Source organism: Cucurbita pepo, chromosome LG07, assembly GCF_002806865.2.
Source record: "Cucurbita pepo subsp. pepo cultivar mu-cu-16 chromosome LG07, ASM280686v2, whole genome shotgun sequence".
Taxonomy (NCBI): domain Eukaryota; kingdom Viridiplantae; phylum Streptophyta; class Magnoliopsida; order Cucurbitales; family Cucurbitaceae; genus Cucurbita; species Cucurbita pepo.
Window position 1 is genome coordinate 2008063 of NC_036644.1, and position 24353 is coordinate 2032415.

The following is a 24353-nucleotide window of genomic DNA, read 5'->3' on the forward strand; positions in this document are numbered from 1 at the left end:
TGCAGTGAATCCACCGGTTAAGTAGTCATGCATTACAATAGGAACTCCCAATTCTCGAGCAAAAACATGGTTTCAACCTAACCCAATATCAAACATTACATATATATATATATATATATATATATATATATATATAATATGAATCGTAAATATTTGATATTTGAATTTTATAAGATTTTAATTATTAAAATAGTATAAATTTTTAAATAATTAAAAAAATAACTCAATCATCCAACTCAACCCATTGTGAACACGGTGAATTGGGTTGGGGTGTGAACCCGAGTCGAAAGCACTAGGCTAAGGTCCCTATTAAGCAATGGTCAAGTAAGCCCAAGCTCAAAACCAATCAAACCAACGGCTGGCAAACGTTGGAGCAGCCCACCAAACATGGAGCAGTTTGTCTAAATTCTGAGCCAATCAAATCCATAAGTTGAGCGACCAATCAGAACTCTCAAGATTTGGGTTTAAAAGAGCAAAGATTTCAGCATAGAACAAGTTTGATTAGCTTTTCTTTTTACCTACAAAGAATCAAACATGTTTGATCCTACAATTTTGAAACGAATTTCAACGAGGGATGGATCGATGAATCAATGGATTCTACTCGAAAAGACTTTCGAAACAACAACATAAGAAAGTCCCACGTTTCAGAATTCTCATTTACTTTCGTCGGGGTACGTAACACCTCGGCGCAAACAAGCTCCGCTTAATCATTCTCCGTTAGGCATTGGGTCAAGTTGTTTATCTCTTGTTGACGAGTCACAGAATCCATTTGCGAGCTTCAAAGACAGTCATCAGCTGGGATCATGTTTAGATCTGGTAGAAAAAACCCACCGCATTCCATTGGATTAATCTCTCGTGTTCTGTCGGCTTCGGATCGTGTACTATTTCCGGGTACGGTTTGTATTGGCGAAGAAGTTGTAGGAAGGGTTTCGGGTGTTGGATCCCGACCAGTATTTGACAACGAATCGAAGTTCAAATTGAGCTGAAAAACAGGAAAGATTGAAATCAGGAGATGAACAAGAAATTGTGAGATTTGTTAACAGGAAATATTGAATCACCTTCATTTTCTTCAAGTTTTGATTGTTGGTTGTGTGTTCTTTGAACGTGGCATGTAAGCCTTCAAGCTCCTGACATTAAACAAAGAACACAAATGAGTAGCAGCATCATTGCTTTAACTAAAGTAGAACAAACAAACAGAAGGATATGGCTTCCATTGGCAGCGCGTGAAGAACAATGATTCTCAAAACAACGTGCTTTTCAACTATACACTAATTGCTACTTTATTCAAAAGCACTTGAAGAGCCGTGCTTGTAGGAGAGATCTGTGAAGTTCAAATTCAAAAAACCTCACTTTTTTAAAAAGCAAAACACCGAAATTAATGTAACAGCCCAAACCCACCACCGCTAGCAGATATTGTTTGCTTTGGCTCGTTACGTATCGTCGTTAGTCTCACGATTCGTTTTCCTTTCCAACCGACGTGGGATCTCACAATCCACCCCTCTTAGGGCCTGCACACTGCCTAGTGTTTGGCTGTGAGTAGATATTGTCCACTTTGGCACGTTACTTATCGACTAGGGAGAGGTTTCCACACCCTTATTATAAGGAATGTTTCGTTCTCCTCTCCTTCCGATGTGGGATCTTACAATCCACCCCCTTGGGAGCCCCAACGTCCTCGTTGGCACGCCACCCAGTATCTGACTGTGATACCACTGGTAACAGCCCAAGCCCACTGCTAGTAGATATAGTTTGCTTCGGCCCGTTACGTATCGTCGTCAGCCTCACGATTCTCAAACGCGTCTACTAGGAAGAGATTTCCACACCCTCATAACAAATGCTCTATTCCCCTCTCCAATCAATGTGGGATCTCACAATCCACCCCCTTGGATGCCCAGTGTCACAATCGCGGTTTGATCGTGACCCCCAGCATCCACACCAGCACACACACCCAGTGTCTGATTGTGATACCATTTGTAACAGTCCAAGCCCACCACTATCAAATATTGTCCGCTTTGGTCCCATACAAACACGTCTACTAAGAAAGGTTTCTAATCAGTCCAAAAACACTTTTAAAAGCAAATTCATCAGACTGCAACTCTGATTCTCTCCATTACCTTTCTGAGATGAACCCTTTCCTTCAAAAGTAAAGACTCCTCTACTCTCAGATCAGCCAATGCCTGAACAAAGTTCATGGGTATTACAGATCAGCCAATGCCATAAACAATATGTAGCAAACAAGAAGATGAGGATATTACCTTCTTTCTTTTGAGCCTCTTGGCCATGGCGATCCTCCAGCTGCATTCATTACTACCACACCCCTACACAAAAGCCCAACCCACATCGGATTCACATTCTTTATACACAAAACAACACATAAAAGTCACAATTACATTCAGAAAATTCAAAAAACAGACACCCTTTTGGTTTGTTTTTTTCTCATTTCAATTCAGATAAACCAGTGATTAAAGGCCACATCATGACACCCACTCACATGGTCGCTTATTACATCAATCTAACTAAACCCCTCAATTTCTTCTTGAGAATCTTACTTTTCATTGCTTGCGTGACCCTTCACGTGCCCTCTTCGTTCAATTGAATGCCATTTAAAAAACAGAGAAAAAAACAGAGGGTTGAAAAGGATCATTGACCTTCAGATCTGAGAACCCAGAGGATCAAATGGTGGCTTAAGAACCATCTCTGGATGGTTCTAACCCCTTCCATGCCGTCCGATTATAAGGGGCTCAAACTAATTGCTCTGATCTCGAGAACGGAAGATAAACAAACATACTTTGTTCAATGACTTTGCCAAAGCATTCTATCTCCAACGCTGTTCTAGAGACCGTCATTATTGTTTGGTTACCGGCTCCGTTCCGACGGTATTAGGAACAAAATACGGAAGAAAATGGTCATCGTTCAAAAGGGAATTGTGGGTTTTCAGTTGAAATGCGTTTTTCTGAGAAATTACAAGCAAATTCATCACGTGGTGTTACAGAATCGGCCACGATGAGCGAAGAACTCGCTCGTCGGAGCGACTCAGAATCGTTTGAGAAATTCGCTGAATCCATGGGTAAAAGAAACCGCCACGGCGGAGATCGGTGGCTCTGTATCTAAACCCAAAACCAGAGAAGGAAATAAAAAAAGAGCAAAACGGAGAAAAGAACCTTGGATCTGGAGGAGTGGGAGAATCCGGAGGGATGACTGGACTCTTCGAATCCATCGGCGGTGGCGGAAGGGGAGGTATCGCCGCTCCAAGAGAGAGGAGTGGTAGGGCTGCATCTAGTGGAGCTCGACTCCTTATTCTTATGAGCAAAAACATCATATCGAAAAGATGAAAGAATCCTGGAACGCCGCTGCCTGAGACCCCATTTAGCCGGAATAGCAGCGGGTACCGGAGATTTCACGGAGGAGGAAGCTTGAGACTGCTTGAGCCGAACCAGTAACTCTACGACGACGCTGTCATCAGCCATGGCCGCACTCAACCACTCGTCCTTCAAGACCATCTTGACCGGCGGCGGGCGACGGCGAGAGAAGGCAGTGAAAATGGCGGAAGGAAGAAATGGAAATTGGAGGAGTAGAGATTCCAGTTATTCGTTTTTGTTTTGTGGGCTATTAGGGTGGGTGGGCCCGCAGCTCTTTCCAGTATTTACCATTTTATTTATTTATTAATTTTTCTAATTCTATTTTCCATTTTTTAATTAATGATATTAATATCATATTGCCGGGAAACAGCATTTTTCTTTTTCTTTTTCATTTAATTTCCAAAACCCCGGGCCCACCTACCACGTGGCGCGCCGAAATCCAGCCTCGCTTTTACGAACTATGGGCTTCAATGGGCCGAGCCGGACTTTTTACACAAAGCCCAATAACAAATTTTAAAAAATAATATTATTTAAATTTTATTTCTATATAATGCTTGAAATTAGGCCAAAAATAACAATAATTATAATGGTTAGTTATGGTTGCTAATACTAGAAAATTAATTAATTTTAGATATTTAATAATTATTGGTAATAAAATATATATGGATTAATTTAATTTCATATTAATTATGAAATTATGTTTTAGGAATTAATAATCAATGCTCAATAACTGCATTACAAAACTAAATTCAATTATCAATATTCTAAATTATACTTAAAGATTCCAAAATTGAAAATATAATTTAAAAATATATGCATTGTATTTATTTTCATTTAATTGTAATTTTAATTTCTATTTTAATTATTAATTTGGTTAAAAATCTACATATTTATTGGGCCGTGTCTAACTTGGTTAATGGGCCGTTGGGCTGGATTTGAAGTTCGTGGGCTTGAAAATGAAACTGACACGTGTTTTTTCCCGACATATATTTAAAATTTAATTAAAAGCGCGTGACGCACACATTCCACATTTTGCTCCTAATAATTTAGGGTCACCATCCCTTTTAATTTTAGTTGATTCCCCATCTTATTTACCACAATGCCCTTCCACCGTCAAATAATTTCTCAATTACCAAATAATAATATAAATTTAATCAATTTTATTTGGGATGTGAAATTATTTATTTAATTTCCCCAATATAATATTTTAAAATTAAATTAAATTTATTTATGTATTTAATTTTGAAAATAATGTGTGGCCGTACAACTATAGAAGCGGGTTAAAGTGATGGATAGTTGTTGGGCTTGGGCCCACTTCCAACTGGCCCATCAACGTCCAATTACTAAATTTTCACCTTCTTTTTAAAAAAAAAAATATAATAATAATTTTCACATAATTCAAAATCCTCTATGATTGTGGGCCCCGTACAGGTATCATGTACGTAAATGTAATTTCATGTCCCTCCATCTTTACATTTTCTTACTTTCTCACTTATTATTATTATTATTATTTGAGTCGAGTTGTCAATTTTATGTTCGAGGTTATGGTCCCAGAATTCTCGGTGTACGTTGAAAATGAGAAGAGAGTGAAGAACATTTTTTTTTAAATAAATGGAGTCAATAACGAGATTATATTTTCTGCCCGGTTTAATATTAATATATTTTTAACACATATTAAAATAATTAATTAATTAATTTGGATTAATATTGTAGATTTTTTTTAATTATTAAATATTATGGTGTAGTATTAAATTTTAATTTTAAAAAAAATTAATTAGTAGCAAGTATTTTGTTAAGATTTTTTTTTTTACAATGTTAAATAAAAGATAAATATATTTTTTTAAAAGAATAATAAACGAAAAAAAAATTAACTAAGAAAATTTGATCCCCCAAATTTATTGCATGGAATCTCTGCCTTGATCCTCGGGAAAATAAATGGGAAATTTCGTGAAGATGGAGAAAGAAGTATGTAGTAGGATGGAATCAACTTTAGTTTATTGATCTTGTTGGATCGAGCTTTAACAGGTGGCAGCGGACTTGCGATTGTGCAGCATTCACTTTTTCCTAAAAAGTGAGTTAAGCCTATTTGTTCTTGCGTCACCTACGGCCAAGCGACATATACTCGAGTCTCTAGTCCTGGTTCAAGAAGAAAGTTTTAGAAAATAGGAGCAGAGAGATTTCGAAAGAGAGTTTTGAAAGCAAGATTTGAGAAATTGAAATTGGTGTTATATGGGAAGATAAGAAATTGAAATATAATTAACGTTGACTGACTTATATATTAATTATTTGTTTATAATATGGAGGGACGCGTGAAATATTAAATAATTTAATTTATTAATATTATAATTTAAAATTTAAAAAAATTATAATTTACCAAACATGTTGGGTTATTCGTTTTAAAATTTAAATTATTATATTTAATTTTTTAAAAAGCCCAAAATTATGCAAACAATTTTGTCCCATTTAATTAGCCACATTCTGTTTGTCAAAAAACCAAAAAAGAAATTTCCCATATTCTCCCTCTCTCCTTAATTTAGAATATACTTTAAATAATAATAATAATTATTATTATTATTATTTTAATATTCATTTATTTTCGCTTTTACATATTTATTATGGAGTTGGTAAAAAAGGGCTTTATACTTTGTATTATAAAATTGTATATTCATCAGATCCACATTCAAATAATCATAATAAATAATTATTTTGCGGGAAATTTAAACTTTTTTAAAAATTAATTCAATTTATTTTTAAAATAAAATTTTAATTATCTTATTACTATAAATCCTATTTTAAATAAAAAAAAATATTAATTTATTCAATTAAACTTAAATAATTAATAAAACTTTAAATTTAAATCTTACCCATATTCTTCATTTTATTTTTTATTTTTTTATTTTTAAATTTATTTTATATTTAACCGTTGGATTTACTTTAAATAACAACTTGAAATTTTGGATATAAAGAATTACCAACGAGTACTAAGATTGACTAAACTCTACGATAACATATTACTACTAATATACTTTAATTAATTAATAATATATATTTTTTTATATAGTTTAAGTGAAGCGGAAGATCTGAGCATCTATGAGCGAAATATAAAATCTATAGGTCTACTATATATGTAGCCGATCTGTAGACCACATGAGTTAGATGAGTGACGAATCGAGCTGAAGAAAACATCGAGTTGAGACACGTGTCCCTCCTCTCTTTACTTTCTACTATTGACAACGAAGAATGGTGTAAATAGAAGAGAGTTGTGAGATCTCACGTTGGTTGGAGAGAGATACGAAACATCCCTTTAAGAGTGTGGAAACCTCTCCCTACCAAACGCGTTTTAAAATCCGGAAGGAAAAGCTCAAAGAAGACAATATTTACTAGCAGTGAGCTTGGATTGTTATGAGACTAATCTCACTACCTAGGTTTGCTCGAGTATGTTGGATACACTACTTCACTAACGTGAGGTTCTTTCTTGTGTATCTGACTATCACACCTCAACAAAATCTTTTGTAATAACTCAAACCCACTACAAGCAGATATTGTACTCTTATGTAGAGGATCTAACCCTAATCCAACCAATGTCTTCGGCGACTACCTCTAATACCATTTGTAACAACCCAAACCCATCTGTCCGATTTGACCCATTACATGTCGTCGTCAGCCTCATGGTTTTAAAACGCGTTTGCTGGGAAGAGGTTATCGCACTTTCTTAAGAAATATTTCATTCTCCTCTTCGACTAATATGAGATCTCATAATCCACCCCCTTAGTGGCCCAACGTTCTCGTTGGCATACTATGCCAACCAGTGTCTAACTCTAGTATCATTTGTAACAGTTCAAATCCACAACTAGAAGATATTGTCATATACTCGAGATCAAAATCACGGCCCGAAGAACGGTTCAGAAATGAATTTTCAATTCTTCCTTTTCTCTCTCTCTCTCTATTGACTGTTTGTTTTATCAATGGAATCTCACATAGAAAGAGGCAGAGAAAAATGGGATTTAAAAACCCTTTTCCCCAATAACTGCCCACATGATTGGCTATGCAGCAGCAGCAGCAGCAGCGCAAGGGAAGCCCCACTGTGGTTGTGTGCGCGCTTCAGCATCTCCAATTCTTAACAAACATCGCAACACGACACCCATCTCTCTCTTTCTCTTATATCTTCATCTCATCCTAATCCCGAAAGCGAATACTCCGATAATGAACCTTCTTCTTCTTCTTCTTCTTCTTCTTCTTCTTCGATTTTGCTCTGTTTTTGTGGGTTCCTCTGCTCCGTTGCCGTCTCTGGTTCCTCCATTTTCCGATTCAATGGCTGCTGCTGCTGCTTCTTCTCCAGGTGGGTGTCTTCACAGATCTCTCTCTCTTAAATTTGATGCTTCTTCACTGAAAATTAACCAGTCATTTCATGTTTTTCAGAGATTTCCATGGGAATGTTGAATCAAAGAAGCGAAACCCACAACAGAATCCTGATTGTTCTTATCGTTTGTGCTTCATTCGGTGCAGTCTCAGTGATTTCACTCATTTTGTGGGTTTATTACAGAAGAAACTCCACGAACATCCATAAACGAAACACTCGTAGCCCAGGTCAGTCACTTCTGAGTTCTTCAGGGAATCTGCCATTTTCGTTGGATTTGAAACCTCGAATGTAACACTGTTTGAATTTGGATTTGAAGATGCCGAAAAGGGTTTCGTTGGATTAGCACCATTCTTGCGGAAATTCAGCTCAAACAAAATGGTGGGTCACAATAAATTCTCTGTTCCAGTCATTGATTACGCGGTTCTGGAAAAATCCACCAACATTTTCCAGGAAAGTAACATTCTGGGCGTGGGTGGATTCGGACGGGTTTACAAGGCTCAATTAGAACAGAATCTACACGTTGCAGTGAAGAAACTTGAATGTTTGGATAAGGATTCAGAGAAAGAATTCTTGGTAATAACTCCATGATCTTCTTCTTGTTCTTCGTCATAACAAAACTAAACTCCATTAACACGAAATTTGCAGAATGAAGTGGAGATATTGAGCAAAACCCATCACTCGAATATCATCCAGCTTCTGGGTTACACGATTCATGAAGAATCAAGGCTTCTTGTATACGAATTAATGGAGAATGGATCACTTGAAACACTGTTACATGGTAAGAACACTGAATCAAAGGCGATGAATTACTGTTCTTGTGGGTTTATTGTTAATTGGGTATGAATGTTCATAGGGCCTTCGCATGGAGAGGGATTAACATGGCATATGCGCATGAAGATTGCTCTGGATTCAGCGAGGTGAGTTTGTTTAAACAACGTCTGGGGTTGAAGAAGTTTGTGTGTGTTCTTGACATTTGAAAACTGTTGACCAGAGGGTTGGAATATCTGCATGAACACTGCAAGCCTGCAATAATACATAGAGATCTGAAATCATCCAATATTCTTTTGGATGCGAACTTCAATGCTAAGGTAAAATAATGGCTATCATTTAACGCTTGGAAGAGTCCAATCCATAGCTTTTTTTTATATTGAGAATGAATCAGAAACAGGCAGTCTGCTAGGCCCTCAATTATTTGTTCTTGTTCTTGTTTGTTTTGTGGATTCAGCTTTCTGATTTCGGGTTGTCCGTGATTGTTGGAGCACAAAACAAGAACGAGATCAAGCTTTCTGGGACGATGGGCTATGTTGCTCCCGAGTATCTTTTAGATGGTATGTCTAATTTGGATCTTCTTCCTTGATGTTCGGAATTTGATTGATGTTAGGTTTAAAAGTTCGTATCGACTTGAACAGAGCTTAACTGAAGCCTAAAATTGTATCAACTTGAACATAGCTTAACTGACGCTTATATATCATCGACCAAAAGGTCTTCTTCCTTGATGCTTGGAAAATGAACTTTCTTTTACCTGTACAGGCAAATTGACGGATAAGAGCGATGTGTATGCGTTTGGTGTTGTGCTTTTGGAGCTACTTTTAGGGAAAAGGCCTGTTGAGAAACTGGCACCAACTCAATGTCAATCCATTGTCACATGGGTAGTTCTCCTCCTGAAACCAATCCTCTAATACTCTCAATGTCATTCAATATGTTTCTCAAATTGGAATTTTGTTTTGCAGGCTATGCCACATCTCACTGATAGATCAAAGTTGCCTGATATCGTTGACCCAGTGATCAAGAACACAATGGATCCGAAACACTTATTTCAGGTTCGTAAATCAAGCTTTTCATATTGGGCACTACTCGGTCAGACATAGATAGTTCTGAGTTGAAAGTAGAATCAATTTGAGAATTTATGGTGTACCTGGGTTGGTATAGGTTGCTGCTGTTGCCGTGCTGTGCGTACAACCTGAACCGAGCTATCGTCCTCTAATAACAGATGTTTTGCACTCTCTTATTCCTCTTGTTCCTGTTGAGCTTGGAGGGACACTCAGATCATCAACACAACAACAACAACAAGCATCTGTGGCTGAAGATTAGCTAGGAAGAAGAAGTGAGAAAGAGAATCATTTCATGATATACTACAGCACTGGTTTCAGGGTTCTTCAATGCACAAATGTATGATTTTTCCAATCATATTTGTTCTTATTTCTGCAAATATGGTTGCCTGCACATGGTGCTTGGTTCAAATTCTTGTGAAGAATGGTGGAATGTTATGCTACATAATTTTTTTATCCTCCACAGAACAATAAAAAGATGCATAATTTTGGGGCAAAAAGGTGCAATTTTAGAACTCTTTTGTACATATGGTCATCGAGCCACACTCATAAGATGCTATGCTACATTAAAGAAATGGAAAGCCAAAAAAAGGCAATAAGATTTTCCTCTTCTATATCTTGCATCTAAAGCATAGTAGCAGTAGCAGTTTTTCCCTATCCCTTAAATGAAAACCTAGAATCTTGGGTTAATAAAGGGAAGAGGAAGAGTTTTATGCCTCTACTTTCTATCAATGTACTCTAATCCCTACTGAATAAGAACTCTTCCATGAGACAGATCAAATACATGAAAGTTACATAACTCTAGAAAGCCAGTCGGAACCTTATAACAGAGTGAAGATGTGAGATCCCACGTCGGTTGGGAATGAGAACAAAACACCATTTAATCTAACCATGTTCCATGAGACAGATCAAATATATGGAAGTTAAAGAACTCTAGAAAGCCAGTTATAAGTTGGGAAGGAGAACAAAATACCATTTATAAGAGTGTGGAAACCTTTCTCAAGCCGACGTAGTTCAAAATCCTTGAAGGAAAGCCCAAAAGGAAAAGCTCAAAGAAGACAATATCTACTAGCGGTACGCTTTGACTATTACAAGAGATATTTAGTAACCAGCCTAAGTGCATTATGGTCTAAAGTTAATGATCAGCCACCAAAAAATTCAAATATGCAAATAGCAAATTTACCGATAGTTGAAGTACTATGAAATATTAAGCTTCAAACTTGATCACAAACGAAGAGTTCCAACTATCACTGAGCCACCTTATTACAAAATTTAGATCAATGTCTCAGCTAGACTTAGATTCCGATAAGAAGTCATATTCGATCACTCGAGAATATAAGACTGGAAAGCAAAACTTTGAGAATACTATTTTTTTTAATTGTATATCCTATTTGATATCCAATTTACCGCACGTTGTGGAACGAATCGATGATGGCGTCTGCGAGATATTCACATTTAGCTAATGATAGTCCAGCCAACGAAATCCGTCCATCCTTCGTCATGTATACATGCCACTTGTCTGTCATATGATCACTCTGCTTGAACATAAAGAATGCAAATCAACATGTTATGAAAACCCAAAGCACAAATTGCATTGTTGCCAAAACTTGAAAAAGAAATCAGATAGAACAATACGCTAGGACAGTCAGTTTCAAAAGGATATGTTAAAAAGCATATGATGTTAAATTGGAAAGTATCGTATGTTGTGTGAACAGTAGAGAAAATTCATTAGTCTATAAGACAATAATCACCTGAATTTTGCTTAAGCCTGTGAATGAGAACATGCCAATCTGCTTGAGTATAAAGGACCAATCTTTCCCACTTTTATCTTTTGCGCTGAGACTATCATAGAGCTTCTGTCTAACATTCTTTATCCTTCCAGCCATCATTTCCATTTCTGCTTTCCACTCGTTAAATAGTGCTGGATCTCCAACGATATTCGCAACGATTCTAGCCCCATGAACTGGAGGATTTGAGTACATCGGTCGAGCAAGCCTCTTTAGCTGGCTCTTTACTCTAAAAATATGAAAGTATCCATTAAAAATTTATAGCAATAAAACAGAATGGACAACTTCCTACATTAATCATCATGAAAATTATAGATGATTAACCAAAGTGAACTAATAAAATATAGTTTCATTTAACTATAAAAATTATGCAAGCGATGCATCTCATATCCAATATCTTTTCTGAACCAGCAGGAGAACATTGAAGTGCCTATTTCAATGTATTTTTTGTAATAATACGAATATTAAATATAAGCCAGGGTCTTACAAACATCTTTTATTTAGGTTCTTATGCATTTCAAGACAACAAGGAATGATAACAGACGTAAGAAATCATGGAAAGGACAATGCATAAAATTTTGCTCACTGAACCTTGTTGCTGCATCTGATGATGAGCAGACCACGTTGATAGCCCCAATCCTTTCAGCGTAAAGACCAAGATTTTTACTATATGATTGAGCAACCAGAAGCTCCAAACCACGAGCAGCAAACAGCCTAACAGATGCTGCATCGGCATCAAGGCTTCCACTAGCAAATCCCTAGAACTCGAGAGGAAAAATATTATTTAGGGTATCCTTTTTGAAGTACTGCAATTATGGAGCTCTAAAATTTTCAGGTATGTATCACCACTCAAAATTTAAGAAGGGGCGCAAACAAAAATGAGCAAGCGCAGACATAACTGCATATAGGGGCACCTAACTCCAAGTTGAAACAAAATGTTATGGTAGATGTTTTCTGTTCAAAGAGTCAATACACTACCTGATATGCAACATCGAAAAATGGAATGTGGTTCTTTTCCTGAATGACATCAGCAATTTTTTCCCACTGCTCAGGTGTTGGATCAATGCCAGTTGGGTTGTGAGCACAACCATGAAGCAACACAAAGGATCCTTCAGGTGCCGCCTGGAAGATGTATGTGGAAAGACAATGTACTGAGGAAGAAAATCGTAAAAAAGAAGAGAGCAATAAACAGAACTAGCCTCAAGACTAATATCACAAGGAGAAAATAATACGGTCAGGCAATAACCTTAATATCAGATATCATCCCGTCAAAATCCAAACCAACTGTTTTAGGATCATAATATCGGTACTCAGACCATGGAACTCTCGCATCATTGAAAATATTTTTATGATTCCCTGCAGCGAAAATTTCCTGGCCATGAAAATTTAGTTTGCCAAGAAACAAACCAAATAAGAAGTGAAGTAAACATATCAATACAAACCCCAAGTTGGAGAAGATATCAGGACTTTTGCACCAGGAAAGTATCTTTCAATAAAAGCTGCAGCAATTCTAAGAGAACCAGTCCCTGACAGACCTTGAATAGTTGCAACCTAGCAAATATGGTATAAATAAAACAAAATGGGATCACACTTACAGCATTACTACCTCACTGATTCTTTCTTTTAAGCAATAATCCATTGATATAGAAAGAAAATGGACTTTGAAGCTAAAGTTTCACATACACGCTGCTGCTTGATGACTGCGTTATCAGCTCCAAATAACAATTCTGCAGTGGCCTTATTGAATGCAGCCAGACCTTCAATTGGGAGATACTACACATAGGAAATAAGTTATATACAGAATCCTTGAAGCTGATAATAATTCCAAATAATACATTCATATGCAGTACCATCAACATACCTCTTTGTTATCTCCTCTCTCAAGCATTAGTTTCTCTACCTGTTTAATCAAAGAAGCAAAGTTCAATATAATAAAGGTTTAAGGCCACCCTCCATTGAAAATAATGATTGAATAAAAATACAAAGATTTCATTAATAAAACCCAATTGCAGAGTCGGAAAAGGCAGATTTTGACCTTTTTCACAACATCAAGCACATAAGGATGTAGCTCTTCTGTGCGGTATGCACCAACTCCCAAGTTGAGTTTGTTTCCATGCGTATCTGCTTTGAAAGCCTCAGAAACTCCAAGAATTGGATCAGGAGGAGCCATCGTTATCCCCTCAAAACGAGAAGCATTAACCGAAGCAACCATTGATATCCTGCTCAAGGACTGGAAAAAAAAAAAAAAAAAAAAAAGCATCAATCCGCCTTTCGCTCCCCTGCACTCTACACTATCATTTTCTAAATTTTTTCGCTGAAAACTACACTTCAGTAACTCCAACTAGATAAGCAATAAAATTTAGAAAATGTGCATGAATCATGATAGCGGTTGCACAGACATCCTTCAAGAGTAAGCCAGCATGCAAAAAAGACACATATAAACACTCGATCTAATGAGCGAATAACATTTCAAGATCAACAACCAACCAAACAAACAATTCTTTAAAATAAATAAGAAAAATATTGAGAATGAACAAACAACTACCCCGATCAGCAACTGATTGAAGAGAAGTTAACTAATCAATTCCGATACAGAAAGAGTGAGAACAATGACAAAGCATACCTTCGCCTTCGCGAACGGATTGTTTTTCTCTCGATCGATACTTAGACAGTTACTTCCAAGGTTCAACTTCGCCAGCTAAAGGAGCAGAACGCACAATTAGTCATCATTAGCAATAAACTACTACATCCATTCCAGTAATCAAAAGAAAAAAGAGATGAAAACCAGAAGACAATATCGTAAGAACGAAAGCAATAGCTAACGAAGGATAGAGAAAACCTTCATGTTCTCAAGCGAGGAAAGTGAAGCTGAAGGCGAGGCGTAAGCGAGAGGAAGGAAAGAGGACGCCATCTAAATCCACGCAAGAATCTCAGCAATGAAGCAAACAGAAACGAATTGATACAACAGCAAATCAATGAATTGAATACAGAGCTTGAAGGAAATTGGATCAGCGACAATGGAGTTCACAAGGAGAGCAAGATGGAGCGAATGAATGAGGAGAGAAGGCGATGGGTTCGAGGGGCAATTGTGAGGGACTTGGCTGCAAACGCCGGGCGTTGGTTGGATCTGTTCCCAGGGGCTGAAATGGTAATTATGGTAGCTTAAGAAGGATAAAATGGGAAATTGAGTTTATGGATTGGATTCGTGTCTTAAAATGATGCCACGTGTACGCTACTTCTCAACTCGTTTATAAATCGTAATTTCTTTTTTATGTGAAATTAAATCCAATTCAATCATTTAGCTGCATTTTTTAAATTAAAACTTTAATATTTTAATATTTAAGCTTCACTGTCTAGAATGACATAAGCCCAAATTTTTGTCTTATATTTTAATATATTTCTTAATGTTCAAAATTATTGATTTTTTTTTTTTTTTTTCTAAATTAAATAGTTTATACTATTAAAATTCACGATATTATTATATATTTAGATGACATATTTAGTATACTTATAGACTTCTAATAAATAAGATAAATATGCATATAAATTATATACATCATATAATTTCACATAATTTCATTATATATATAAAATAAATATACATAAATATTTATTTCTAACATTTTTTTCAAATAAAAAATGAATATTACTATAATATAAATATGCAAGAATATAATATTTTTAAATTGACATGAATTAAAGGTCAGATATTAAAGTAAAAAAGGAGCATTTTTTAATTGCAAATAAAAGTCAAATACAAAAAGTCCAAATTGATAACGTACTTACAACTTGTCTTGAAACTTATATTTATTAATCTTGAATTGCCACAAGGGTAAACTTGGAACAATACCCACAAAAATAATGAATTCATTTTTTTTAGGAAGAAATTTAATCTTAATATTTATAAATAATAGCCTAGAGAGGTAATTAGCATATATATATATATATATATATAGAAAAGAATATCATATTTTGAGGTTAAAGCATAATTTTAATGAGACGGCCCCTAACATATCATAACAAATAAAAATATTATTAAAATTCCAAAATTGGAATTACCAATATAAACCCTACTAATAAATTTAACATGCTCATATATATATATATATATATATATATATAGTTAAGATAGTTGATGAAATTCCCCTCCTACCCTTGTAATGTACAGAAATTACCAAACGCCTTCAACAAAAAATTGCACTCGAATAATCTTAACGACACTTTAATATTAAATAATAGAAAAGAGAAATCGAACTTCTCTGCCACAACCAAGAATAAAAATATGAACGACTATATGCAATTAAGATTTAAATATTAATTTTATGGATATTATTGTAAGTAAAATATTTAATTGTTTAAACTAATAATTAAATTGTTTTTGCAAATAGACCAGTTTTATATTTTTATTAGTTTACAACCTGTGATAAATTCTGTTGGTTAGACAAACACAACTCTCCACAATAGTGTGATATTATCCACTTTGAATATAAACTCTCAAGGCTTTGCTTTGGACTTACTCAAAAAACCTCATACCAATGAAGAGAAGAGAGTATTCTTTGTTTATAAACCCATCATTCCTTAAACTAGCGAACTTTCATCATCCAACACCTCCCCTTAAACAAAGGACGCCTCCCCTTAATCGAGACACAACACCTTTGGAGTCTTAGTCATTTTTTATTACCTTACTACTCTCTACAATGGTATGATATTGTCCACTTTGAGCATAAACTCTCGTGGCTTTGATTTGGGCTTCCCCAAAAGGTCTCATACCAATAGAGAGAGTATTCTTTGTTTATAAACTCATGATCATCCCCTAAATTAGTCGATGTAGGACTTTTATCATGTCATTCTTAACTAGCGAAGGGTACTATGCCTCAAGATACGATCATCTTGATAGGGATGTTTGACAGACCATGGGGAACTCCCCATGAGTTCATCAGTACAGACTTGCTTGAAACAAATATGAATTTGCAAACAATTCCCTATGAAAGTCACGAACATCATAGGCAAACAATTGTCAAATTGAATGTTCTCCCAAATAAACTTTAAATGTGATTCTTGAATTCTTAGCCAAATTTCAAAAGCCAAACATAAAATGATCATCAACCAAGACTTGCATGGTTATCAACAAACTTTAAATTATCAGTATTATTGTAGAAACAAAACATGAAATGTAGTTAGTTCAGACAATCAATCAAAACCAAAGACCCAAAAGTTTAACCAGCATAGAATATAGAAAAAGATTTAGAAACTAAAACCATACTTCGAACAAAAATGTCATCAATGACGTAGATGATGGATTTGTTCAAATATGTAAAATAAAACAGCAAGCCAATTAATATATGAATCAAGAAACAGTAGGTAAATGGAAAGCCTGGTGTGGATACCAAACTCCTTCATATGAATACTTGAACGATCAAGACAAAAATGAAACTCCCACCGATGTTAGAAGAAAAGGAACTAAACTGAAATAGGATAGTAATAAACGAAACGAACACGAGATTAACATATGAACTGAAACTACTCCAGATATATATTTAAAATAGAAGGCTAAATAGTGCTACAGGTGTTTCTCTTCGACAAGTTCTTAATTGAGTGACAAAAATTCAAACATCTAGCTCTATATTCTTTGTCTTGTCCGCATCTAATGCTTAAATAGGTTTCAAAACAATTGCGAAGGATTGAAGAGCAAATCACAAACAAAACACCTCAAAATCCGAGCTTAGTACGTCGCCAGTGCCTTCGCTTCGCATTGTACCTAAACAAGAAGCCAAAATGCAGCGTTAGATTTAAAATCGAGAAGTACTGAAATGATAACATGGAAGAAACCAGAACGGAAGAGTAAACACCTGATGGTATTGTCCGTCCTAAGGCGGATCCAGTGAGGAATAGGCCTGTTCTGCCTCATCTTCTTCGCCAACTTCTTCTTGATTCTGAAGGTCTTGTGAGACGGCTGCGCATGATTAAGAAAACTTACATCACAAAACCTCACAAAACAAAAATCAATTGAAAGTACAATGCAAAATAAATCGAGAGATAAAATGCAGAAACGAAATCATTTCAATGAAGAAATAGTTACCATCTTCGAGATTCGGGAACCGGCTGCGAGGGCTTCGGACAGTGAACAACGAGCAAAAACCCTAATTTCAGAGAGAGGGTGAAAGAGGAGATGCGCCTTTTATATGAACCGCCAAAACCATGCTGCCCGGGAAATTAACGAGAAGTCTCGGTCCAACCCGGACAATATAATGGGCCGATCCATAAAACATATTCATTGGGCTCATATACCCAAAAGGCCCAATTTAAAATTTTAAAGTTTTTTTTTTTTTTTTTTTAAATAAAGTTAGGAACAGACCGTGAAAGAGTGGTTAAATAAATAGGTTTTATGGTTGGAAGGATCGTGACGGACAAATGAGAAAGAGACACGTCAGTATATGTGGCGTCAGTCAAATACCCATAATCAACGGGATTGATGGATAACAACCAGCCATGGGCGTCACGGTCACGGATCGCAATGATGGACAACCGGATTGGAGCAGGTACGAAATTGGGCCCATGTTTGGTAGTTAGATAGCCGGGCCCATAATCCGGATGCCGCCACGTGGCACTAATACACATTTTAAATATATATATAAACTTCTCAAATTTGTCATTCTTTTGTACTTTTTTAATTCCCGAAAATTATTAATATCAATATCAAATTAATTAAAATAATTTATTACTTCCGACATTATAATTAAACCATAACAATTTAACGTTAATTAAAATTTATTACATACTAATTTACGCTATTATTTTAAAAGTAGCTTTAGTAAAATTAAAATAAAGCGAGAATATATATATATATATATATATTTTTTTTTCAGTTAAAGATGCATAAAACTCTTTCTATTGGATAATTCTGGTGAGATCCAGTCAGTTGGGGAGAAGAAATAAACATTATTTTATAAGAGTTTAGAAAATTTTCCCTTAACCTGAGTTGTTTTAAAAATCCAGAGGATAAGTGATATGAATCCAACCACTAATTAACTGTATGTACGTGAAAAAGCATTTACCGGAATTAATCAAGAAAAGAATTGAGTGACAATAAATATAAAATGACCATTGGAATACAAAATTTGTTGTCTTTGAGATTCATTAGATTAGTCTTGATCAAGCTAATTTTGGAGTTAGTCGTATTGGGATCTGATCAATAACATGTTCAATCTAAGAGTTATTTATTATTTTAGCTAGCTCGTGGGTGCAATCATCGAAATTTTGCATCCATCCCATAATGGATTCTAGCTTCACAAAATTCAGCATTACGGACGCTTATCAACAAGCCTAAAAGAAAAAGTCGATAAGGACAATATCAGCTAATGGCCCGAGAAAGTCAGAAGTCTAAATAAGACAATATTTGCTAGCTGTCGGCTTGAACTATTACAATTCGACTTTATATCGAAATCAATTTCTTGGAATTTCATTCGGTCTCGATCCATGGTTAGATATCTAGTCATGATATTGAGGTTGTCAAAGTACTTAAACCACCGCTCCTTAGCCATTCTCCCCCACACTCCCTGCTCGCACTTGGGGAGCTCGCACAGCTCAAGAACGGTATCAATGGCGAGGCCTCAACAGCGGTATCGAGGCGTTCGTCGACGGCATTGGGGGTCTTGGGTTTCCGAAATTCGACACCCTTTATTGTAAGTCACAAGCTAATAATTTCAGTTTTGTTTTCAATTTCTTATGTGCTCTGCTCTGCTGCTCTGTTCTTCGCAGGAAGACCAGAATTTGGCTGGGCACTTTCGAAACGGCCGAAGATGCAGCCAGAGCCTACGACGGAGCCGCCCGGCTCATGTGCGGCCCTAGAGCCAGAACCAATTTCCCCTTCAACGCAAACGATTCCAATTCTTTTGAACTCTTCTCTGCAAATTTGACCGCCAAGCTTCACCGGTGTTACATGGCGTCTCTGCATTTGACGAACCCATCGCCGCAGAAACCCGCCATGCCAGTGACGACGGAGAACGAAAGGGTGGCGGCGGCGGCGGCGGTGAAAAGGGGTCAGACGGAGATGGTCGCCCATCAGCCGTTTGAGGCTCTGGAAGAGGATGATATTGAACAAATGATTGAGGAATTGATTCATTATGGGTCTGTTGAGCTCTGTTCCGTGATGCCGCCGCCGCCGTCTCAGGCGTTTTGATATTTTATTAAAATTTTATAAAAACCTATTTTGATCCAACTTTGGGGATTAGAGAATTATTGTTATTTGTATAATCCAATCATTTTAATCTACTCCTACTACCCTTCTTCACAATAATTTAATAATTTGCATGGATCGTGTTCCCCAGTAAAGAGACGAGTAGACGGGTCTCTGTCTGTGATATCCCACATCGGTTGGGAGGAGAACGAAACACCCTTTGTAAGGGTGTGGGGTCTCTATCTGTGATATCCCATGTCGGTTGGGAGGAGAACGAAACACCCTTTGTAACAGTGTGGAAATCTCTCACTACTAAACTGGTTTTAAAACTTTGAGGGGAAACCCGAAAGACTAAGCCCAAATAGGACAGCTAGTGGTGGGCTTGGGCCGTTACAATGTCATATGTATATATATGTAGGTGAGGCGAAAATTGGGTAGGAAAGGGACGGAAGAATATGCTGTTTGAGATTTTGTTGCTTTGTTTAAACGAGAATTTGCTGTTTTGTTTGAGATGGGTCTTTACGTATATTTGATGGTCGTTTAGTTTAGCTAGTCGTGACAAAAAAAAATCCTCGATTTTACTCGGTAGACTGAGAATACCCGACTTATCAGACAACTCGAGGCAGAGGGAAAAATCCGAGGGTTTGAGTGTCTTAAAGTGTATGGTTCTTAATAAGGAATAAAAGGAAGAAAGTGAGTCAAACATAATGATGCCACACACAATCATGAATCTCATGCACTCCAATATAACAATCATATCCACTCATTTATTTTTACCGTTGCTTTTCGAATTTGCACGATATTAACTATTTATAAATAGCATACTACAGTTCTTCGAGAGAGTATGTGCAATGTGAGTCGAGATCGGTCTAGGTCATATGGATTGGTCTTACCAATCTCGAACGTGGGTCTAGGTCACATTAGGGGTGTACATTCAACCTGACAACCTGACAACCTAGACCAACCCAACCCGAACTATAAGGGTTGGGTTGAGTTGGGTTGGATAAGCATTTCGGGTAGGGTTGGGTTCATTTTTCTGAACCTGAACTGAATCGGTTCGGTTTCGGGTTCGTGAGCAAAACCTTCGATTTGACTCGAGTCAAATAAAAATAAATAAAATGTGTATTAATGGGTTTGCCGCCGTGTATTAAGGTCAATTTCTCTTAATATTCTAAGATTGGATCCGAATAATTATAAATTGTGAATAAATAAAACTTAAAAAAAATAAATTGACGACCCAACCCAAACCCAACCCGAAATTAGAGGGTTGGGTTGTGAAAAGTTTCGGGTTGGGTTAGGTTACCAATCCAACTAACCCGAACTTTTGGACTGGGTTAAAAAGATCTCCCAATCTGACCCAACCCGGACCATGTACACCCCTAGATCACATCGGGCTTGGTTAGCCAGTTCTTAATGAAAGTGTTGGGTCATCCCATTGACTCGTCTTGAATGGGCTGGCCTCGTATTCTCGACATACTCTCAACTTGATTTTTCTTAGAACGAAGAAATTTTAAATTGTTTTTTTAATAATTAATTTAATTTAAATATCTACGTATACCTAAATCCTACCACTTCCATTCATGAATTTGTAATTGATGGGCCAATAACTTGGGCCGTTTCAAATTCATGGGCCGGCCCAATTGTTTAAAGGCCTGCTTACCTCAGCCCAATATTTAATTTTTATTTTGGATTAATTAATTAATTTCTTGTATAAATTAAAAGGATGATAAAGGGTTAGGCCAAGGATGTGAAAAGGGTTGGTAGTTAGGTACCCAACTGGCACTAACAAAATAATAATAATAATAATAATAATAATAAAGTAAATAAAAAGTTATTTAATTATGACGTAAATGTTGAAAAATAAAAAAAATTAAAAAAATTAAAAGTAATAGGGTTTTATAAACTTGTCCTCCAAGTGTAAGGAATCAAAGCACATGGGGGGTGTGGGGGCAACCAAACCCTGTCCTTAAGTTTCACTTCTATACAGCTCGTATGCACCATTTGGTCGATAAAACGGCCCCATCACCTTTTTCTGACCTATTAATCGATAGTAAACGTCAGTTGCTGTTAAATTATGCTTATTTTGACGACTTATTCTTTACAAAATACAGAACTGAGATCATATGAACTCGAACATGCATAGTTCAAAGCAAGAACATGTGTTTGAGATTCGAATCACTTTACAAACAAATTTGATTATGTCAAACTTGAATGATTCTAAACTACGTAGAATTACAAATTTTGACTAAAAGAAAATACAAATGTTCTTTAAGTGTATTTTTCTGAGTCAATTTTAGAAAAATAACATACATGACTTTATAGAATATGAAAACAAAACCCTTTTCGAGACATTTCAAAAGTGGTAACCATCCTAATTTATAACTATAATTAAAAGTAAATAAAAATTCTTAAAATTTTAAAAATATTAACGAAAGACCATAAATCTAGATTTTAATCATTTATCACAAATTTGTAACCATTTGATAATAAATGGAGCTTCACTCCTTCAAGCACAATTTGTTTATGTGATGTCCCACATTGGTTGGGGAGGGGAACAAACTACCATTTGTTTATGAGGGTGTGAAAACCTTCCCCTAGCAGACGTGTTTTAAAGCTTTGAGGGAAAGCCCGAAAGGGAAAGTCCAAAGAGAACAATATCTGCTAGCGATAGATCTGGGCCGTTACAAATGGTATCAGAGCTAGACACTAGACGATGTGTCAGCCTTCTCGCTGTTCCCTGAAGGGGTAGGCACGAGGCGCGGTGCCAGTAAGGACGCTGGCCCCAAAGGGGGGGGGGTGGATTTGGGGCTTTCTCGCTGTTCAATGAAGGGGGTAGGCATGAGGCGTGGTGCCAGTAAAGACACTGGCCCCAAAGGGAGGAAAGAAAGAGTGCCAGTGAGGACGCAACCTTCCCCTAGCAGACGCCTTTTAAAGCTTTGAGAGGAAGCCCAAAGAGGACAATATCTACTAGTGGTGGATCTGGACGGGCAAAGCCCAAAGATGACAATATCTACTAGCGGTGGATTTGAAAAAAGGTTTGCACATCCTTATTAATGGTGCTTCGTTCTCCCGCTCAACCGATGCTGGACCTGGAAAATGAGGTGGAGGACAAAATTGGTTGTAAGATATGGGATGGAATACAAGAAGACACACAAAATCAAAGATGTTTGAAGTGTTAGATATCCAAACCCAAACACAGACAGCTTTTAATCAAACCTCTTTTTCCTCGAAATTTCCTACTCAGAATTTACCCTTAGTTTTCACTTTCCTTTTTTTTTTTTTTTTACTTAAATTAAAGACTCAGTTGACTTGGCGTTAGTCAACCCAATACCAAATTTAGTATAAATTTTAATTTTCATAAAATTATATACGTCGAAATTACAAAAGACGGCGGCGGCGCCAAAAAAAAAAAACCAAACCAAACCAAACCAATAACTCGACGTCGGCCGTGAACCGCAAAGACCGGTCCACTTTTTCTTCCAACACGGTTTCCTTATAATTTCCCGTCTGAATTCTAAATTTTAATATTTCTCCGTTTGACTTTCAATTAATTTTCGGCCGGACGGTGCCCCGACCCGGGTCCCATTTTTTGCACCGTCAAAGCCGTATTCCCTAATTTCTTTTTATATTTTTTTATTTTAAAAATAATATAATATTTAGACGAAAATAAATCCCCAAATATAAATCCCTTTCTTCTTTAGTCCTTTACGCTCAATTCCCCCAATGTCTCCTTCCTCCCCTTACGCCGCCTGTTTCCGCCCCTCCCCTCCTTCCCCGCCGCCGCTACCTCCGCCAATGTCCGCCCAGTCCAACCTCACCACCGCCCTCTACCAAACCCCCACCGCCGCCTTCTCTCTCACCTGGTCCCGCTCCCACCTCGCCCGCACCCTCCACCTAACCTCCGACCGCCAACATTCCTTCCTCCTCCGTCTCAATCCCTTCTCCTTCTGGAAGAAATCCGGCTCCAAACACCTCTCCGGCGACCCATCTCTCAAAATCTTCTGGGATTTCTCCCGGGCTCGTTTCGGGTCGGGTCCAGAGCCGAGATCCGGATTCTTCCTTGCCCTCGTCGTCGACAACCAAATGACCCTTCTCGTCGGCGATTTGGTGAAGGAGGCGTACGGAAGAACCAAAGCTTTGAAAATCAAAAAGCCCCAATCGCTTGTGCTGAAACGAGAACAAGTTATTGCCCATAAAATTTACTCGACCAAAGCGAAAATCGGCGGTAAAATCCGTAATATTCAGATCGATTGCGGCTACAACGACGACACGCGCCTCTGTTTCGGCGTCGACGATGTTAAGGTTCTGGAAATCAAGCACCTGAAATGGAAGTTTCGTGGGAATGAAAAAATCGACGTCGACGGCGTTCCGGTGCAGATCTCGTGGGATGTTTATAATTGGGTGTTCGGCGATGAGAAGGATCAGTCCCACGCGATTTTCATGTTCAGATTCGACGGAGAAGATGATGAACAGGAAGAACAGAGGTTGGATACGGCGTCGTTTAAGAAGAGTGAAACAGAGCTCTGGTCGACGAGAATGAGCTCGTCGTCGTCGTCGCTGTCGATGTCGTCGGTGGGTTCCTCCGCCGGAAGCTCCTCTGTTCTTGACTGGACCACCGTGGAGGAATCGGAGCTCAGCGGCGGCCCTTCTGCGTTTTCTCTGCTGATTTACGCTTGGAAAAAGTGAAGAACATCAAATTGGTAATATCAAATTTATTTCAAACATTATATTTCATTCATTCGACGCATAGATCTAACAAAATCGCACATTCTTTTTTTTTTTTTTTTTTTTTTTTTTTTTTTTTTTTTTTTTTTTTTTTTTTTTTTTTTTTTTTTTTTTTTTTTT

At 37.0% G+C, this 24353-nt stretch overlaps 6 protein-coding genes across 6 annotated transcripts; 3 read left to right on the forward strand and 3 right to left on the reverse strand.

Moving 5' to 3' along the window:
• Window positions 1-463: 463 nt before the first annotated feature.
• LOC111798015 lies at window positions 464-3570 on the reverse strand. The gene is made up of 5 exons (XM_023680955.1): window positions 3159-3570; window positions 2253-2315; window positions 2112-2174; window positions 1059-1127; window positions 464-982 (listed from the first exon to the last, which is right to left on the reverse strand). The coding sequence occupies exons 1-5, from the start codon at window positions 3495-3497 to the stop codon at window positions 779-781; spliced, it is 738 nt and encodes a 245-aa protein (XP_023536723.1). The 5' UTR covers window positions 3498-3570; the 3' UTR covers window positions 464-778.
• Window positions 3571-7335: 3765 nt separating this feature from the next.
• On the forward strand, window positions 7336-10159 carry LOC111798075 (probable receptor-like protein kinase At1g80640). The gene is made up of 10 exons (XM_023681032.1): window positions 7336-7695; window positions 7776-7943; window positions 8033-8289; window positions 8362-8494; window positions 8570-8633; window positions 8708-8804; window positions 8942-9044; window positions 9247-9365; window positions 9447-9536; window positions 9646-10159. The coding sequence occupies exons 1-10, from the start codon at window positions 7392-7394 to the stop codon at window positions 9805-9807; spliced, it is 1497 nt and encodes a 498-aa protein (XP_023536800.1). The 5' UTR covers window positions 7336-7391; the 3' UTR covers window positions 9808-10159.
• A 543-nt stretch (window positions 10160-10702) lies between these two features.
• On the reverse strand, window positions 10703-14437 carry LOC111798959 (aspartate aminotransferase, chloroplastic-like). Its single transcript, XM_023682318.1, has 11 exons — window positions 14172-14437; window positions 13956-14030; window positions 13368-13562; window positions 13194-13232; window positions 13016-13105; window positions 12775-12883; window positions 12579-12688; window positions 12311-12454; window positions 11924-12090; window positions 11297-11561; window positions 10703-11080 (listed from the first exon to the last, which is right to left on the reverse strand). Exons 1-11 carry the CDS (start codon window positions 14241-14243, stop codon window positions 10949-10951), a joined length of 1398 nt encoding a protein of 465 aa, XP_023538086.1. The 5' UTR covers window positions 14244-14437; the 3' UTR covers window positions 10703-10948.
• A 2397-nt stretch (window positions 14438-16834) lies between these two features.
• On the reverse strand, window positions 16835-17493 carry LOC111798910 (60S ribosomal protein L39). The gene is made up of 3 exons (XM_023682260.1): window positions 17412-17493; window positions 17182-17285; window positions 16835-17090 (listed from the first exon to the last, which is right to left on the reverse strand). The coding sequence occupies exons 1-3, from the start codon at window positions 17412-17414 to the stop codon at window positions 17042-17044; spliced, it is 156 nt and encodes a 51-aa protein (XP_023538028.1). The 5' UTR covers window positions 17415-17493; the 3' UTR covers window positions 16835-17041.
• Window positions 17494-18906: 1413 nt separating this feature from the next.
• On the forward strand, window positions 18907-19511 carry LOC111799233 (ethylene-responsive transcription factor ERF003-like). The gene is made up of 2 exons (XM_023682693.1): window positions 18907-19014; window positions 19091-19511. The coding sequence occupies exons 1-2, from the start codon at window positions 18932-18934 to the stop codon at window positions 19509-19511; spliced, it is 504 nt and encodes a 167-aa protein (XP_023538461.1). The 5' UTR covers window positions 18907-18931.
• Window positions 19512-23209: 3698 nt separating this feature from the next.
• LOC111798704 lies at window positions 23210-24230 on the forward strand. Its single transcript, XM_023682009.1, has one exon. The coding sequence runs from the start codon at window positions 23232-23234 to the stop codon at window positions 24192-24194; it is 963 nt and encodes a 320-aa protein (XP_023537777.1). The 5' UTR covers window positions 23210-23231; the 3' UTR covers window positions 24195-24230.
• The last annotated feature ends 123 nt before the right edge of the window (window positions 24231-24353 follow it).

What these genes read in the sequence shown, in the direction of transcription:
- LOC111798015 (XM_023680955.1), bottom strand. Translation starts at nt 3,497, where the DNA reads ATGGTCTTGAAGGACGAGTGGTTGAGTGCGGCCATGGCTGATGACAGC. An exon ending in AAAGGGTTCATCTCAGAAAG is followed by an intron (nt 1,128 to 2,111) that starts GTAATGGAGAGA and finishes GTTTAATGTCAG; the next exon opens with GAGCTTGAAGGCTTACATGC. An exon ending in AAAACTTGAAGAAAATGAAG is followed by an intron (nt 983 to 1,058) that starts GTGATTCAATAT and finishes CCTGTTTTTCAG; the next exon opens with CTCAATTTGAACTTCGATTC.
- LOC111798075 (XM_023681032.1), top strand. Translation starts at nt 7,392, where the DNA reads ATGATTGGCTATGCAGCAGCAGCAGCAGCAGCGCAAGGGAAGCCCCAC. An exon ending in ATTGCTCTGGATTCAGCGAG is followed by an intron (nt 8,634 to 8,707) that starts GTGAGTTTGTTT and finishes ACTGTTGACCAG; the next exon opens with AGGGTTGGAATATCTGCATG. An exon ending in TCCCGAGTATCTTTTAGATG is followed by an intron (nt 9,045 to 9,246) that starts GTATGTCTAATT and finishes TTACCTGTACAG; the next exon opens with GCAAATTGACGGATAAGAGC.
- LOC111798959 (XM_023682318.1), bottom strand. Translation starts at nt 14,243, where the DNA reads ATGGCGTCCTCTTTCCTTCCTCTCGCTTACGCCTCGCCTTCAGCTTCA. An exon ending in GGATGATATCTGATATTAAG is followed by an intron (nt 12,455 to 12,578) that starts GTTATTGCCTGA and finishes TACATCTTCCAG; the next exon opens with GCGGCACCTGAAGGATCCTT. An exon ending in CAGGCTTAAGCAAAATTCAG is followed by an intron (nt 11,081 to 11,296) that starts GTGATTATTGTC and finishes ATGTTCAAGCAG; the next exon opens with AGTGATCATATGACAGACAA.
- LOC111798910 (XM_023682260.1), bottom strand. An exon ending in AGGACGGACAATACCATCAG is followed by an intron (nt 17,091 to 17,181) that starts GTGTTTACTCTT and finishes CTTCTTGTTTAG; the next exon opens with GTACAATGCGAAGCGAAGGC.
- LOC111799233 (XM_023682693.1), top strand. Translation starts at nt 18,932, where the DNA reads ATGGCGAGGCCTCAACAGCGGTATCGAGGCGTTCGTCGACGGCATTGG. An exon ending in GAAATTCGACACCCTTTATT is followed by an intron (nt 19,015 to 19,090) that starts GTAAGTCACAAG and finishes TGTTCTTCGCAG; the next exon opens with GAAGACCAGAATTTGGCTGG.
- LOC111798704 (XM_023682009.1), top strand. Translation starts at nt 23,232, where the DNA reads ATGTCTCCTTCCTCCCCTTACGCCGCCTGTTTCCGCCCCTCCCCTCCT.